At 47.3% G+C, this 18,393-nt stretch overlaps 1 protein-coding gene and 3 long non-coding RNA genes across 6 annotated transcripts in view; 2 read left to right on the top strand and 2 right to left on the bottom strand.

The window, feature by feature from the left end:
- The window catches only part of LOC146185771 (uncharacterized), a 37,251-nt gene extending 37,217 nt beyond the window's left edge, over positions 1-34 (bottom strand). The window contains exon 1 of the long non-coding RNA XR_014707818.1: positions 1-34. This exon is cut by the window's left edge and continues 25 nt beyond it. This is a non-coding gene — a long non-coding RNA (uncharacterized LOC146185771).
- The window catches only part of LOC146185770 (uncharacterized), a 39,618-nt gene extending 35,159 nt beyond the window's left edge, over positions 1-4,459 (top strand). The window contains exons 2-3 of the long non-coding RNA XR_014707817.1: positions 950-1,075; positions 4,187-4,459. This is a non-coding gene — a long non-coding RNA (uncharacterized LOC146185770). The remainder of the gene's footprint in view (positions 1-949; positions 1,076-4,186) is intronic.
- zfh1 (Zn finger homeodomain 1) overlaps positions 1-18,393 on the bottom strand; it is a 195,014-nt gene that overhangs the window by 174,430 nt on the left and 2,191 nt on the right. For both annotated transcript variants that reach the window (XM_084606691.1, XM_084606692.1), the window contains exon 2: positions 18,025-18,218. In XM_084606691.1, coding sequence (XP_084462817.1) covers positions 18,025-18,218 — 194 coding nt within the window. The remainder of the gene's footprint in view (positions 1-18,024; positions 18,219-18,393) is intronic.
- The window catches only part of LOC146185768 (uncharacterized), a 180,943-nt gene continuing 174,656 nt past the window's right edge, over positions 12,107-18,393 (top strand). For both annotated transcript variants that reach the window (XR_014708035.1, XR_014708036.1), the window contains exon 1: positions 12,107-12,252. This is a non-coding gene — a long non-coding RNA (uncharacterized LOC146185768). The remainder of the gene's footprint in view (positions 12,253-18,393) is intronic.

The raw sequence follows: 18,393 nt of genomic DNA, 5'->3' as shown, positions 1-18,393 counted from the left end.
AGTCACCTCTGACAGAGCGCCAAATGTGACACGACGCAACGAACGAGAACGTATAAGATGTGCTTAGGGCACTTGACATTCGTAGGAAATTGCAAGTTGTTAAGCTCTGTATTTTGGGAAGCCTTTATTAACTATCAAGTTATACTCGCGGCTCCCTCGTTAGGTATCAAAATGACTTAATATGAGGCCGCTTTGTTTTGATGATCTGTAGCCGCGGCTGATTAGCTTTTATGCGCTAAGGCATGTCGGTGACATTTCAAGAATCTGCGAATAGCAGTATTTTCTTTTACGTTCCATGCTGTCAAATCTACGCAAAGGTAAAGTATGTCGCTCGATACAGGTGCGCTTTATTGTTCTCTATAGCTCATTATTTCCAGAAATAAATGGCCTGGCTGATATAGCAGTACTCAATCATAACTATAACGAGGCTTCCAGAGCTTCATTACGTTAAAATTATCAGAGCCATACAAAACTATGCCAAGTGCCGTCCTCCCCAAGTTTAAGTAGCGCTGTACAATGACAATGCGTGCCCTTTATTATAAAGGTGCGCTCCATTTTCAGCTGGCTGTCTTAGTAAAATAAAAGACCTTCTTGGTAGTGGATCACTCAATATTAGATTTAACGAGGTTCCTCCAAGCTATGTTTATTGAGATAAAAAGAAACATCCTCTTTGTTACTAACTTAACATGGCAGTTTTACGTACCTAATGGCAATCTATTTCACAATCTCATGAAGAGTTTGGTCAGAAAATGTGAAAAAAAAAGAAACATCTTCTACAGCATCTTCTACAGCATCTTCTACAGCATCTTCTACAGCAGATGTTTCTAAATACCTGTGCACAACCCAAATTGTGAGGCTGTATGCAGAAGAAACAAAAATATTGGCTTGTCTTTGAGAAGCATCGGGCATGAAGTTTTCTGCTATGCGAATAACATCTTTTTCTTTGCAGCGAGGAAACATACATTGTAAACATAACTTTGGAAACAAATCGCAAAGTATTGCTCATTACATTTGGACACAGTTTCACGATCTTTTCATACGCGCTGTTGCCATCGTCTATGCATACAGTTTTATGGTGCGGAAAACTCCATTTTTCTCATCATTTTATTGTTTCATGCTGATTAATTCACTGCAGAGTGAGTGGATCTCTCCAGTCTCTCTTTTTGTGTAATACGGGCGCATATTGTGAGTGATATCATTAATGCATCTACAGTGGTAGAAGCTGTATACGCGACTGACAGCAAAGGCCGGTTGTAACTTATAAATATATAAAACAATCAGATGCGTCAAATATAGGCTTCAGCCTTGTAAAAATGGTCTATAGACTTCTTACACTTTTTTCTGCCTCCATTGTCATCCATTACACGTTTCTCTTTGCGTATAAAAAAATTTATAGTCTACCTTTTGTATACAGTATTGTCCCCTTTATTTCTTTTTGCTTATAGAAAGTCTGTAGACAGTTATAAATATATATATATATATATATATATATATATATATATATATATATATATATATATATATATATATATATATATATATATATATAGAGAGAGAGAGAGAGAGAGAGAGAGAGAGAGAGAGAATTCTAAAACAGCCTTCGTTTTCTTTTACCTGTGTACAATATCGCATTACCTATAGGCCAATGCACCCTTCATAACTTTTTGTCAACAGGCTATCTATAGTGTATAAATTTCCTTTCACTTATAACAATCTATACCTACAGACCATATTCTATAAAGCTGTAAGTTCCTTTTGGCGATAGATAATGTTTAGAATGCCTATAAACTAGAGTCATATAATTATACATTTCATTTTGTCTATAGGCTACTCACAGAGTCAAGTGTACATAATGCCCTGTATACTTTTGTCTGTATTTTATAAAATGTGTAAACAAAACGAGGCAGACTCAGACGGCAGCAGTATTTTTTGCAATTTATGCAAATAACAAATGGTAACCAGAGGCACGCGGTACAACTCCGCGCTCTTTTATTTAGTTAGAAAATCTACAAGTTGCGCCTCTAAATTTTGTTTACACAGTTTAAATAGAACGCACAAATCATGTATACGACAAAAACAGAGGTTGATCGTGGCGGCTGTTTGACAGAAGGAACTTTGTTCCCCTTTTTCAATCATAAGATGGCACTAGAATATCAACACCTCGTTGCTTATACTTGCCATTAAAAAATGGCTTGGTAGGTCTCACTAAACACGCCCTTAAATGACACATGATTTCAAGTAGCGCGAGTCTAGGCTACTAGGCTAGACACACTATACGCTAAGCAACAGTGTGATATTTGAGGATCGCATTCTTCGCACGTCAAGGTCTTTTTCAGAACCTTACGGAAGGCGAATAACACGCAGGCGTCAAAAGCTTGTCTGTAGAGCAAGAAACCTATATATGTACGTTCGCACTCACAGTAATGCGATCGACTTGACTTCTCTTACAAGCGGCATGGGTTTAAAGGAGCAAATTTTCATGCAATAATTCAGGCGCTCTGTGAAGGCGGCATCGCATCTCTTGTGTCAGCCGCACACCTTTTAGCACACTCGCCGCTTGTAATGTCCAAGAGAAAGACACAGCAGATTGAGACCTGTTTTAGCAATAAGGAAGTGGCTAAAAAGAGAGAGAGAGAGAGAGAGAGAGAGAGAGAGAGAGAGAGAGAGAGAGAGAGAGAGAGAGAGAGAGAGAGAGAGTAATTTATTGACCAGAAAGATCGAAAGGTAGGATGACGCTAATGTGACCCTGGCATGCTGCTTCATACTGGTGAAAAAAGAAATAAACCAGAGCACGAATGGGGATGCACGCGAGCCACGCACTGAGGCTAAATTAAAATATGGAGATGGGGATATTACAAAAGCATGTCTAAAACAGAACAAAGGAATAAATTCAAAGCATTAAGGAAAGAAAAAGATCAATATCGAAATTATTGTCGTGCAGCAAACCCTAGAAAGGGCAACCGGCGGCGACTTCACAGACAGGCAACAGTTTAGCTGTCGTCGTTTTCCGCGAGAAAGTGCCGAACCATCGCTTAGGATATGTCCAACAGACTAGACGAAGACAGAAATACCCAGAATAGAGGGAATGAGAGAAAAAGAAAGAAGGAACGCTAGAAAAATAAACGTACATACACACGCACAATCTGAGAAGAGAGAGTAAAAAAGAAAATAAGGAAAGGCGAGAGCCGAGAGAGTCGGCTCGGGAAACAACAAGTGGGACGGGCGGGGACGGCTCTCGACCGTTAAGGATGTCCCATCGGCGGCCAAATGGTTAAAAATGAACCCGCTGTCCCGTCGCCAGTCGGCACGGAAATAAAACGGAGCGGGACATGAATGTGAAAGAGCCGGCTGTGGCCGCTGGCTGTTCGTATACGGGGATATAAACTATCCTTTTTTGTTTGCCACGTATTCGGAAGTTCGCCGGTAGCGAGAAATGGTTTACCATTTTGAAAGTCATATAAGAAAAAAAAATGGGTGAAAGAGGTAAATAAATCATCACTTTAGACAATGAAAACTAGATCAGGCAGCCAGTCCGGAGTAAGCGACAATGTATCTTTCCTCTAAGCATCAATCGATTGACACTTTTGAGAGCACCGATAGAAAGCAGTCTAAACAAGGAAAGAAAGGTCGTCCACCTGCCTCGTTGCTGGGTGAGGCATCTATGAGTACTTATTGTCCCTAATAGAAGCAGCTAATAGAAGCAGCTAATAGAAGCAATCATAGGGAAAGTTTTGCTAAAATCATTTATACAAATAATTAATTCAATATTCAGTAATTCAGTATATACCAGGTTAATTGGAGTGGGTATTGTCAGGCTGCTGCTGCTGCTGATGATGATGATGAATTCAGTATAAGTTTGTAGTTATCTTTTAAAAGATACCTATATATACGGTTCTTGTCTACTGAATTCGTCGAAGACTATATCATAGGAAAGTGTTTCATTGCAGACGGCGCAAACACTTCGATTTATTGGCAGTATCAGCAAATAATTTTAGCTGCATATTGCTATCGATTATTATACTATCATGCCATAGCATCCAAATGTTACTCGTATGTAAGGAAAAAGTCTGTAATGCGGAAAAATGAGTCAACTCAGTCACACACTGAAGACCTTGATCAGTTTCTCGACCGCTAGCTGTGTCATGTTTCCTAATCGCAATTTTATCACGTTTAATTTATTTTCTAGCCTTCATTAAAGCTTCACTACGACGTGGGTCACTTCCTCTCAGCTCGAGTTACTTTGCTCTCCATATTATTTCTCCACGAGATCATTAACTGCCCGGATGAAGCTTCCAAGACAAGGAACAAATCCGATCACCGAAGATTATTCGTGAGCACGTCACGTCGGCGGCGAGCTGGCAATCTCGGCTGCACAATCAAGTTTTTGAAAGGATAGCCTTTATTGCGTGGTTGTTCAACGTTGAAGCAAAGTTACTGCAAAATAAAATTTAAAAAAATTGCGGCCATCTTGTCTCAAAGTTCGTGGCAATTAAAGTGGTTTTACGTCAGCTGCCCTCGCATCGGTGACAACTCGCGAACCAGGGTGAAAGATTATTGAGGGTTCATGCGGCGAGGAATTCGTTGAACTAAAAGAGAATGTTAAATATCAGTCTTTTGCAGCATCAGTGGAACAAAAAAACAAAAAGCAGACTAAAGAAATAATAATTTTGCCTGTAAGGCTGCGGAATGGTTTTATGTTGAGGAGCACTGATTGCGTACCATATAGGACAAGAGACCAACATTAGATAGCAACTACCCCGAACTTAGAAACTCTCTTGAGTCACTAAGTTTGGGAAAATTTTAGGGGAAACGAAAGTAATAAGTTCAGCGGCCACAAATTTTCTTGGAGTTGTTAGCGCACCCCCCCCCCCCCCCCCCCCCCCTCATTCTGACTCTTATACTTCCTTACTCTGCTACCATAAAAGAAAGAGGTACGAAGGGTAAGTTCACGGCCTGCAGGAGAGGAAAAATATGCTGGAAAAGCTCAAGAAGAAATTCTTCGAGCTCTCTTTCCCGCCACGCACGAGATTTTTGAGGATATTGGATTAAATCGTACACCATGAGTTTATAAAGTCGTTCGGCTTTTTTTTCTTTATGGTTCACCTGGAGACCATGAAGAAGCAGATAGGACGAAGTTTGTTACGAGCAAAATTATCTAAATATAAGTAACACGGAATCTACTGGGGGTTTATACACTCCTGGTGAAATGAAGTGGAGGATTCTGGCCACAACACACTGAACCGGGTTCGCCCTCCACCTAGCTGCATATAATTGACTGACTGGCACAATGATCGTGCGCCTTCAGAAGCCAAGATAAATAAAACAAAGGAAAAAAATTCCTAGACTGCGCGCAAGAGAACCCGTTCGGGGTCCAGCCCAGCAGGCCCAGTATGGAGGATCATCACTCCTGGCGTCTGAGGTCCAGGACTGGCGCGACTATTAATCAGCGACAGGCCGGCCCGTACACAACCGCATCACCATCGTGCGGCCGCGGGGAGATTGAGGTAGGCGCAACACTCGTTACAAGCGAACAACTCCCTCCTGCCTCCCCTTTTCTCCCCCCTTTCTCCCAAAGCGAGGCTGCAGCGGGACTCCCAAACAAAGAGACCGCGAGGCACTGCGGCGAATGAGTTTCCTCCCGCAAAATTTCTTAGCTGGCGCGAGCGGCGCCGTGCGTAACCGATGTGTGCATGCGCCTCACGTGAGCTCCTGCCCTTCTGTGCGCGTTTTCGGAGCTTGTTTTGGCGGGGGAAAAAAGTGCACAATTTATCACTCGCTCGTCAATGGCCTTAATTAAACTTCTCGAGACGGAGTGAGGGAGCAAGTGAAGTGGTGGCAGCCTCTTTAAAGACAAGTGCGTGAATAAATGTGGCTTTGTAGTATTTTAGTTTTGTAGCAAGAACGGCGTGCGGCCTCTAGTGACCACCGCAGGACTTTTCTGGCGTTAATGAAAGGACGAATGGAAACCGGCATAAGTGAGAACAGCGATGACAAGCCCTATATACGCACATACAACGTATACCTATACTATTACGAAAAGTGGTGTTGTGACCGATTTCATTTCCATAGATGGCGCTTATGACGACTGCGAACATGGAGAAGTAGGGAGAAGAGTGGCTGAATGCATGGTTATATCCCGTGTCACGAGGCGTGTAGCTGTGAGAGTACACTACAATTTGCATCATGGACGCGGAAGACCTAGCGGTACGTCTTTAATTAAACATTCTGAGCGCTGATACGCAGCGATTTCCGAATATCTTCCTTGCGTTTCATCCTCTCCGTCTTACAGAACAATAATGTGTGCATAGACGTGAAGCAATATCCATTCACACCGAATCATCAAATCGAGCTCTCTGTGTACACCGCGGAATGGATCAGTGGAGGTGTACAGAAAATTTCGACGACCTGGATTTTTTTTTCTTCTTTTAAATATATTCCAAACACGCCTAACAACCAGTAGGAGAGCTTTTAAAATCTAGGCCGATGTAAATGCCGTCAACGGGGTCGAGCTAAGAATACGATCCCACAGCAGCAGACACTATATTTTCATCCGCAAGAGACGTAATAACTTTGTGATCGTGACTTGAACTAAAAATAGAGCGTTACATTTAAGGTGATCAGCCGCTCAGCGAGTGGGTGTGCATGCACACAACATAGCGTTGTCGAACATGCATAGCTTATACTCTCATTATACTTGCGTGAAAGTTCCGGGCGGAATAAAAGACCAATATTTCCTCGGGCTCCTTCCTTAAGAACAACGCAAACAACGAATACATTCAGTATAGGGGAAAGTAAGGTCACGGTGAGAGTAAACTCTGCCGACTGTATATATATATATATACGAAAGGGTTCATATTAAGTACAACGAATGCAGCAAAGATGGCCGGCAGTCTGCGTCTAGCTCGTTCGCAAGGTCAATCCGGACGCAATCCGAAACCTGGAGCCAATTATCTACGCTACCCGGTCTGTTGTTATTGAGGGGGAGGCACGGTACAGGGCGCAAACATATACACACGTCCGCAGCCGAAACTAGCCCCGGTTATCACAGCTATGGTCACGACCAAGCAAGATGTGGCATGCACAGAACAACTAGAGAGACAGTACGCCGATATGATCAGTTCCAGCAGTGCAATTGCATACGTATAGTCTATGCCTTTCCGTTCTGCCGAATTTTGGTTAAATAGAATTTACGCAATCTTTGTTCATTCTTACTATGAAATATTGAAAGCCATTGATGGTCAATAACAGATGGGGCCTAGTGAAGTCACGTGGAAGGTAGGTACAAACCAGCACGTCGCTCACGATACAACCTGCGCGACTGCCGCTCCGTGGCTAGACGCATGACCTCAACGAGTTTCTCGAACGACGGCGGGGCTGCTACGGGCACCGATGGACTTTCACGGCGACCCCTTTCGCATCGCGCCATAGCATCGTCGCCGCGTGCCACGACGCCAATCGCAGCGGTGTCCTCCCCAGCGGAGATGGACATCCCGGACTTGGTGGCGAGAGAGAAATACTTTTCTCTGGAAGGTTGGACCCAGTATGGCGCTGCAGTTAAGACAGCACCTCACGTCTCCGGAGCCCGCTATTTTATGAGGGCGGATAGTTCTCCGCGCGTCCCCCGATTGCCAAGGGAGGAAGAAGACGACACCGTCGCGCAGACCGTCATCCGCGCCGCATCCCTCCTTGCTTACCCGTCTTCCCCCTCCTCTTTCAGCAGTGCCATTGCCGCGCTCTCCTCTTCTCGCTGTATTCTCCCCCTTCTTGACGCCCACTTCTGAGCAGCATCCACGTATCTCAATTGCCCTCCCACTCCCACTACGAACTGGCAAAGCCCGACCTTTTCGTCGGGTCTGTTTAGGGTCCTTTGCTTGGATGTATACCGCTATGGCGGCGCGTACGCGATGACCACTGCCTGCTGGCTGACTTCCCGTCTAGAGTTGCCCATCTACTGTAGCTCCATCTTTGGAGCAGTTGCATTTCCTCTCTTTCCCGTCTCCAGATGTGCTGACTGGTACCGTCCACCATATCGCGATCCCTATTTCTAAGTTCGTATACGTCAGATCATTCTGAATAGTATACCCTTCGCGGTAACACTTTGTCACGAAAGCCGGTCGAAAGAGCAAATTGGAAAGAACGTATACAATCAGATCATCAAGAACTATGCATTCCAGAAAATACAAATAAAAGGTGCAAAGTTCAAAGAAAGGTTAAATTTAGGTTGGCGTATCCTGATATTCGTAGATGATATTCGCGTTTGCATTCCGGCCGATGAAATGGCCGGGGCATTGAAGTAAGCACTATAATTAAAGTATACACGCAAAAACTGAATCCATGTAGTTGAACTTCAACGTAGGCTGCACAATGCACTATACGGCTGGCGTAAAGTATACACGCAAAAACTGAATCCATGCAGCTGAACTTCAATGTAGGCTGTACAATGCACTATACGGCTGGCGCCTCACAGCCGCACGTTTGCCACCACGTAGCTGCGTCTGGGCTCTTCTTGATTCAGTGCTTCGCGTTCACAGCAGAAAAACGAGCCATCTCATCGGAAAGACTGGCTGATTTGCGTGCACATTAGAGCCAGTACAAAACATGGCTGCCTCGGTCTAAACACGGACAACCTTAATAGATGCAGGACGTCTACAACAATTCAATTTCGATAGCTCGATCGAAAACACTGATTTCTTGACGTAAAGCAACACGAAATGTTCGGCCCCTCTCGTCGCTTGCTTCTTAGGCTAGGCGCTCGTACAAGACTGTCTCAAGCTAAACTGCTATCTCGTAGAGTGTTCAGAGAAGGCTTGAAAAATGTCTATCGAGGCGTCCTTTTCCCTGGCTCAGGCCGTATGTTAAGTTCGCGTTTGTAAAAGCGAGCTGTAGAACGTTTCGCCCAACCATGTGCCATGCAAACAAAGAAGCGCTTGAAATTCTGCGTTCCTCTTCTAATGCTGCATCGTTCAGTGTCTGATTACAGTGAGCGCACTCTCAACACTATGCAGCGTTTCGAAATTTGGGTTTTAATCTCTCTCTGAGGTCAGACAGAAAGACATTGCAAAGCTTGCAAATTTTGCTGACGAATCACGAGTATAGGACTCAAGAGGAGGTGACAAATAATGCAGCGTAAATAATCGATGTGCGCACTCGAAACTTGTTTTCTGGGCGAATGGCGTATTCATAATAACTCACCGTAAGAGCAGCGAAAGTTATATTTGCTTGGTCGCTCTATCAAAATCTTCAGGTCAGATATTTTTGCCCCTGTCTCTCACGACCGAGCAACGTCTCTACGTGGAGCGCGCCACTTAGCGCAGACTTTGGTCACACATCTCCTCAGCGCAAAGAAAAACAGAAAGGAAATCTCCCCAGTAACCAGCGACCAAGTTCAATATGGTACGCTCTATAAACCAGCGAGTTCCGACCCTCTGCAATCCTAACCCATCTTGCATGACCCGTTCACAGCCCGGTCCCGTTCGTGCAGCCTGAAGGGACTCGGCTCGAGCAGCATCGGCGGCGGCCTCCGAGCTGATTGGGCGGGCATTAAACGACGGCGCGGAGACCCGACCGGGTTGTAAACGGTCTCTCCATACGACTCGCAGGCGCCACATTGCCGCCCGCGGCAATCGCTTAAGTTGCGCCCGCCGCCCACTGCGCTCGCACGCGGCCTCTGTTCCGGCTGCCGCTGCGCTGGGCTTACAGCAACGCTGGACCACCACACGATGCGTGCGGTGGCTTGTCTTCTCAGGCATGCAAGGCACCGCGACGACCGCCGAGGCAAAGGGGGGAGGGGGGGGGGGGGTTAAAAGGGCGCTAACAAGTGGAGCTGTTGCCTCCCGGTATTCAGGAACGGGCCAGCCCGCGTTTCTTGTATGCCCACGCGCACGGAGGCTGGGGAGGAGAGGCTTTCTTCTCCGCACGCTTCCCAATTAAACTTTCTCCGGGCCCCTTACCCTCTTTTTCCTCCCTTCTTAAGATCCTTTATCCTGGCGAAGAAAAGGGAAGGCTTTGTCGTTCGCCTAATAAAGTCGACAGATTTGCATGCCGGACACGTAGAGCTTCGCTTTCAGCAAAGACGCCACGCCACGCACAGTGCGGGAGGGTCGGGCGCGTGCTGTGAAGAAGCAGAAAACAGGGCGCAGGCACTGGGCAGAAAAGTTTGGCCGATGCCCGCCGTGTGGCGAGGCAGTTTTAAAATACAGACAACATCGAAACGAAAGGCCCGTGTCACTCTGCTTTTTATTTTCTTAAAAGCGAAAGCTGTTGAAGACCACAACTTTGCTTGGGGAGCGGATTGCATGGTAATAGATGCAGTGGGAGTGTCCTGCGCGTGAATGGTGATTGGAGTGATCGATGTATACCTGAGTGTAGTGAGTGAGTGAGCTGGTGAGCTAGAGGGTGCTAAACTGAGTGAGTGAGTGAGCGAGGGAGTGAGTGGGTGAATGGAGGGAGGGAGGGAGTGAGTGGGTGAGTGAGTGAGTGAGTGAGTGAGCTGGTGAGCTAGAGGGTGCTGAACTGAGTGAGTGAGTGAGTGAGTGAGTGAGTGAGTGAGTGAGTGAGCGAGCGAGGGAGTGAGTGGGTGAATGGAGGGAGGGAGGGAGTGGGTGAATGGAGTGAGTGGGTGAGTGAGTGAGTGAGTGAGTGAGTGAGTGAGTGAGTGAGTGAGTGAGTTAGTGAGTGAGCGAGCGAGCAGCTAGCATGCGACTAGAACACCGCACTTTCAACAATAGCCACACGTCCCGTTAATCCTTTCAAAGGTTCCTGGAACGGTGTTGTGAAAACGCTTATGTTCGTATGCGCGCTGAAATATATGCGCGAAGAAGATCATATGAAGCCCGACAGCATTCCGAAGTCCTATGTCAAATTGCGTGCCGGCTAGCCCGTGTGTTTCTCAGACAGTAAAATTATATTCACCGGTAGCTAAAACAAAATAAAAACAAAAATAAAACATGAGAGATATGTTCTGAGAGACATAGCGTGCTCAAAGGAAATACTGTGCTTACAATTAAGGGTCCAAAAAACATGAGCAGCATCATGTCACCTCGAAAGACGGATCATCTGACTCGAATATTTATCCATGAAACGGATGAATTAGCCGATTCAAATTCAAGTGAAACACCGTGGAAGCTGTCCTGCTAATACACCACGAATGCAATTGACACAACAGTGCAAAATAGACTAGTGCGTGAACCGAGACAATGAGATTCTGTGCACTGTAGGTTCGATAGTATACTGCGATTCATTAATAAAGAAACGAAAGAAAACAAAGGAAAACAGACATTCTAGATGCTGATATGTAAATACTAGAAAAAAAAAAAAACTCTTGTCTTGACGATCGTGATGAATGAGCGATTTAAATGGAGCTTGCTGAGGAAATGAAACCACGACTTTACGCTTCTTGAACACAGTTTTAGCAATTTCACTCCAAAATGACCACAGCGGAAAAAAGGAAACCATGTTCTCTCCAAAAGACCCATCAGAAAAGCTATCAGTGTAGAACGAGCTCCCAATAATGCACCTCCTTCAGGCTAGATGACTCTACTGATGAAGCGGGACGAAGCAAAAGGTGTAATGACATTGCCTCCCAGGAAAACAGGCACGGCGTTACTTCTGTCTGCGCAATGTGCTTGTCATCCGCGGTCATCTTCAGGCAAGATCCTTATAAGATCAAGATAAGGATAGAAAACCTTCTCGCTTTTTTCGAATTTGCCATCGACTTTGATGGGACTGGAAATCTCTTCCGATCGGATTTTATAACCGGTCAAAATCAGCCCATATCAAGGCCATAAAAGCGAAATCCTGGGGAAGCAAGTGCAGTTAATGCAGTACTTGTCCAGCAGACGGCTATCGTTAAGACTACTGCTACCTCACATCCTGGAAAAATAGAACACTGAATCGCAAGCCGCATTGCATCGTTTCCCCTCATCTGCGCCAATTTTTCTGCAAACAGCTCCGCAAAATTAAATATGTCGTTTAGAAGAACTTGAGAGAGAGAGAGAGAGAGAGAGAGAGAGAGAGAGAGAGAGAGAGAGAGAGAGAGAGAGAGAGAGAGAGTGAGAGAGACAAAGGCGCGCACGCGCACGTACAATAACCGACAGCGGCAGGAATCGCTCAAGTGGAGCTCATGACGTGAACAATCGCTGCTACTTGAGAGCACGGAGCTATAAGAAATCTCATGAAGATGTGTTGAAAGCGAACTACTGCAGGAGTCGCACAAATTGAAGTATCGAAGAGCATATCACGGGTGGTGAAAAGGTATGTGCCCTGTATACGTTTTTCTCTTCCTCTTTTTATCTGAACGGGCATTTCATTCTCGTAGCATGTATGCGCGCGCCGTGTAGAAGAGGCCGACTCGACCAACCAGCAATATCACCATTTTTGGAATTTCCCGTTTCCAGCGTTATCAATATCTAGCCGCTTCATGCAATGATCCCTCGCTATCTACAGCCGAATACCAGCATCTCATATACTCATGGAAAGTTCGTTCATATAAATCACGGCAGTGTGAGGTAACGATGACTCTCATGAGATGCAGGATTCCTCGCCTAAATCGTTATTTATGTAGATGCGGGGATCAGCCTCACAAACCTTTGTGAGGCTTGCGGTGAGATTGAAAATATTGATCACTTCCAACTCGCTTGCCGAAGGTTTTCACATCAGAGAAGGGTACATTTAGAAACTCCAATTGCACGCTTGGGATTTACGTTGTCGGTCCCGCTTCTACTCTCCTTCGGTGCGAGTGCGAAAGGATTTGCGTTGCCTCAAATTTGTCAGTACTTACATAACTACATCACAGCTACGGACAGATTCCCTTGCTAATTGTATTCCAAATTTACAAAATTCCAAATTTTCGCTTCGTATTTTTTCTTTCAATCACTTTTGTGATCTTAAATCTTAAGTTTTTGTTTAGTTGTCAATGACTTTAATGCACTAATTCAGTTTGTGTAGGACATTTGCCAGTCCACACTGAACCCTGGCCAATCCCCTTTCGTGGGCATGTGCCAAATATCAAGGCAGAAGAAGAAGCAAGCAGTTTCCTCGAACCGGAATTGGCACGGAAACCCAGGGCGGATTCATGAGTGACTATGAGAGAGGGTGGCGAAAGGGTGTAATTTGCGGAATGCATTACTTCGACCTTATTCGTCGAAAAATATTACACTGCTTCCAGTTTTTCTCTCTGAAAAATCCATCGCTGAGAATGGAGCGGGCAATCCTGACCCTCGCCTCCTCCGTGTGCCGACACACACAGCTTGTTACACGCGCCACGGATTAGTCTCGGAGTGAAATGATTGAAGTGCGTAAAAGTATGTACAAAGAATGCGGCACCTTGTGGCGACAAGATCAATTGATGGTTTGATGGCGAAGCAAGAAAGAACTTAACCTCTGGAAAGGCACAGACGAAGGGGGGACAAAGAGTAAGTTATAGCTTGCTACTGTATGCGCTGATGTATGGATGAGAGAGTTGGACTGTGAAAAAGGCTGACCGCCGAAGAATTGACGCGTTTGAATTGTGGTGCTGGCGAAGACTCTTGAGAGTTCCTTGGACTGCCAGAAGATCAAATCAGTCGATATTGCCGACCATAAACCCTAACTGCTCATTGGAGGGTCAAATTCTAAAGTTAAAGCTCAGCTACTTTGGTCATCTGATGAGAAGAGAGGAGTCGCTGGTGAAAGATTTGATGTTGGGAAAAGTTTAGAGTCGCCGGAGAAGGGGTAGGCAGCGAACGCGATGGTTAGATGGCATCCTCGAGGCACTGCAGATGAAGTTATATGTGATGTTAGGAAGATAGTGAGAGACCGGAAAGCGTGGCGTGACATGGTCCATAGGGTCACGAAGAGTCGGTCATGACTGAACGACTGAACTGGACTGAACTGTGGAGCGGGGGAGGGGGGGGGGGGGGGGGGGTGAGAGAGAGAGAGAGAGAGAGAGAGAGAGAGAGAGAGAGAGAGAGAGAGAGAGAGAGAGAGAGAGGGGAGGTGAGAAGCAAAAGAAAAAGGAAGACAACTGGAGACAGTCAAAACTGAGAAAGGGTAGGTATGAAATGGTGAAACGCGAATAATAATACGTGTAAGCCCATTCGAGGTCGGTAGAAACTCCCTGTAGGAACAGACTGGAAGAACAGCCCAAGAAAAACTGCGGACAACAAGGGGCTTCTCTAGTATGAACTTTTACCAGCTCGCTTAACTGAAAGCTTTACTAAGTCCATGTATTATATTCACTCAAGGAGAAATATGTGACTCGAAAAGCCCCATATATGAGAAATGACGATATCAGATGCCAGCCGTGATGTATAGCAAGAAATTAATCAAACGGAATGATCGTAATTAACACCCAGCTGAGCACAGCCACACGCGCTTACAAGAAAACCTTTTTTGTTTATTCGAATTCAGTCGCCTGAGAAACAACGCCTCCTGGAATGCCACAATCAATCCTCGTCCCAACCCTTCGGATAAGGTGAATTCATCCTCAACAGCGCAGATGCAGTAAAACTGCACAGCTTTCTTATGCAACTTTATTAGGTGAATGTTAACTCTGATTATTTATTCATTTGAACTGCACGCAACCTGCGTAAAATGCGCTAAATTACTCATGAAGCATGATTCCGTTACGCCAGATAGAGAAATATGAATACATGAGCCCTAACATTGGGCTTTGTTGAATTTTACAGACGACATATATCTGAACATGTTCATCTAACTCGTCGAAGGGTACATTTCCGCATTTAAAGATATGAAAACCTAAGTCATGCAGGCGCGAATATATAATAGGTAAAAACACAACTTCAAACAACACCCTGCGGGATAAACCGCCCAATATACAGATGAGAATTCGGGGCTCACTCTAGGGGAGCGTGAAAGCCACATCAGAGCTAACGACGCGCACAATTCAAAACACTACCGACAGGGCACGGACACTGCGGGACGCAGGAAGCAAAGGAGCCTAGCGGGCGCACGGCGGTGATGTAGGGAACACGGGGTGGAAAGGCCAGCGCGCCAGGCGGCCCGAAGCACGGGAAGCATGATTCAGGACCCCGTCGAGGAGAGTTGGGGAAACCTTCCCCTCTTTATGCCTCTACCTCATCTGTACGTCTTTCCCGCTTCCAGCAGACAAAAGAGCGCGAATTCGTCCCGGGCCGGCAGAGACTCCAGCGATACCCCTGCACCTCCTGTAGGCTCTCACATCAAGCTAGCCGGGAAGGGAAGGCGCCGATGCTGCTTGCGCGGCACCTTGGGTCGCTTCCTTCCTGAGAGAGCGACGCTCCGTCCCAGCTCGGCGTGCCCATATTCCATCCCGGGGTTCTCCTCCTGGCTACGCTTCATCCCAGCTCCTTCTCCTCTTCAGCGCGGATGCGGGCGATGGGGGGGGGGGGGGGGGGGGGGGGGGCATCCACCGAGAGACGCCGTGATTGAAAAGGCTCCGACGACGGCACCGCTCCTGAGTCAGCCCGACGCCACCACCGTTGCAGCCACACGAAGCAAGCGCGGGCGCTCGCACGTCGTCGAGTCGACCGGGGGAGCTTTTAACCATGGAGCGAGGGAGGTGGCACACCGCCCAGCGCAAGGAGGGCTGCGAGTCGCTTTTAATGTTTCGCAGGGAGGAGGAAAATGTCCGGGACGAGCAGGGGAGCAGGGAATGAAGGAAAGAGGCAGAAGAGCGGTGTTGGGACGGCGACATCTTCCGATTTGTAACGTCGGGACGGTTACGTACGGGACGCGGGGAAAGTTTTTCGCTGTGGTAGAAATTGTGAGGGGGATATCACTTCCCGCCGCTAACGTATACGTGGCGCGGCGTTGGCGGGCCAGGACGCTCTTCTTTCTCTTCAATTCGTTCCATCCGGCAGTGGAGCGGTGGGCCCGCTTGTTAGCCATCCATTTGCCACTGGGTTCATGACGTTGTTAAAGCGCGCGGGACCAAAAGGAACTGCGAGGAGATGGTGAGGAAGGAAGACATAGTGGGGAAGGGACGGGAAACTGCTGCGAGGTTGCCGGGAGCGCTCTCAGCTGGGGAGGTAGAAACGAGGTGACGGCATTCGCTGCTGCAGGAGCCCCGTTCCCCGCTCGGGCCACTTCAGGGGTGCTCTAATTAATTCTGGCCGCACGCGTCTCAAAAGAGAGAGGCATAAATCGGCACGCACCGACGTCCAGAACAAGGATCTGAGGGGACAACAGAAGGGGAAGGGGGGACTGGTCGGGAAGGAGGAGTGGAAGCCATATTCTATACGCGCCTCAACGAGTCAAGGCGCGGTGAGTTGCCCGCCAACGTCACGTCAACGTGGGGAACGCGCCCAGTGCTGGCAGGCCGGAAGTCACAGTCAGCGGAAGCGGAAGCGCTGCATTTTGGCGCCGCCCATGCTTCCCTATAACGGGGGATGGCCCGACAAACGCTTGCCTTTGCTGGACAGATGAAGAGACGCAAGGTTCTCTGCACGTTGCGGCACGGTGCGGTGCGCACGACAGCAGACCAAGCGCGCTCGGTTTTCCGAGTCATCCCGCGCCCTCTGTATAGCTAGGAGGAAAAGCACGAAACCTACGGGGTTGGTCCATTGGAAAACTACCGCCGTAGTATCTTCGGTTGAAGAGGCAGCAGTGGGCTTGGAAAGCAGTCCGCACTACGTGTGCACAGCAAGTGGCAAAGTGTCGCTTGAACAGCGCGTTCGATGGGTTCCGTGCGGCCAACAGCCCGCGCTCGTTACTTACTACCACGGTCACGCGCGTCCGGTCACGTGACAAAAACGAAGCTATTGTGAGAGCGCTCGCACGCACTATCGCCACCTCGTGGTACAATGCTGCCTTGTGTGCACCCGCTTCTCCTCGGCTGCGGTGCCGCGATTTTCGCTAGACTTGATTTAGTGTACACACAAAAGGGCTGCCCGGACCAACAGCACGCGGCCGATGTGGGAGAATAGCGAGCTGAGCTCGCACGTGCGCACGCGCCAATGGCCGCCATTGCGGAAACGGTGGCAGCTCGTTCCACTTGTCATGTTTTACGAGGTGAAGAGCAGCGGACTTTTGCTGCTGGGGCTGCCGGAAGCGGAGAGAACGGGGCGAGCGTGGGTGGCTCGCGCGCCGACCGCGCTTTCGGTGTTCGGGCATGGTGGAGAGGAATCTCTAGAGTGACGCCATCCCCAATTTTTATATGAGCGAAAGCTGCTTTAACAAAACTTGTTGATGGGTAATATGGTGCCTTTGTTTACTATCTTTCTCGACCCTTGTATGGTGTGGCTTTTTTGTCCTATAATTTCTACCAAAGCTATTTTTGTTTTATTTTCTTCTATGATAGTTTATGGCCGTTTATACTACTGTAAGATAGGTATTCGGCTCTGAAATGTTCAGCGCCTGATGCTGAATAGAACGTCGACAACCATGTTCAGCGCCTGATGCTGAATAGAACGTCGACAACCATATTTAACGCCTGACGGTGAGGGAAGACAACGACGACAACCCTCGCCCCGACGCTCGTGCGTGTGCTGACTCAAGCTCTACGACTGATCGCCGAACGTTCCCTTGACGCGGCGTAGCGCCCTGTGCAAGGTCTTTTATTACACTACACCCTCTATGGCAGTTCATACTATACCGTAGGTTTGGTAAACTTATGCATTAATGCTGCAGTCGACGCATCCAGAATTTTTTTTTTTCGGTACCTATTTCCTGGGGACCAGTGTTCCCCAGCTCATTACGATTTCAAGAATTAAAAATAAAATAAACTGAAAGCTGCAGTCGCTCTTTCAATAATAGCTGTTCATAACGAAGGCATAGTTGTTGTGAAGGCGACGTGCGATCGTAGCAACATGGCAAAGGCAATAGAAATTAAAGCATGCATATATTCTGAACCACAGAATATATATGTTATTTACAGGTGTTTAAAAAGAGTGCAGCCTTTTCGGCTGTATCTTATTTGCATCTGCGGTATTCGGTGCAAATGGCGAAAACGTAATTTCGTCTATCGTTGAGCTGAAAATCGGCCTCAGGTGTGTAGACACAGGCGCGAAATTCAATCAGGCACAGACACTGAAGCATCCGCAGTACCTTGTTGCTGGGGAGTGACGTCAGGAGCGCTGGCGGCTTCCACAGGTTCCGGGTAGATGACGGCCGTATCGCTGCGCCGAAGGTATTCGCGGATCTTGGCCTCTTCAGTCTCGAAAGGGGGACCGCCCGGTCTGCGCCTCTCCTGGTTGCCACCTCTGCTGGTCGCTTCTTCACTGGCGGCGCTTTCGACGTGGCTGCAGAGTCGCAAACAAAGCATATGGCCCGAAATAAGCTTTCTTTGTATGAGCGGATATAAATGGCCGAAGGCCGACTTATCTCTATTATCTTGAGGAAATATACAGCGCGAACAGAGACGACGGACGAGGAAGTACACACAACGCAAGCGCTGGCCGAGTGGAAGCAGTTACA

Source organism: Amblyomma maculatum, chromosome 6 (genome assembly GCF_055883805.1).
Source record: "Amblyomma maculatum isolate TAMU_Amacu chromosome 6, ASM5588380v1, whole genome shotgun sequence".
Lineage (NCBI taxonomy): Eukaryota > Metazoa > Arthropoda > Arachnida > Ixodida > Ixodidae > Amblyomma > Amblyomma maculatum.
This window is presented reverse-complemented; position numbering and strand designations above follow the sequence as displayed.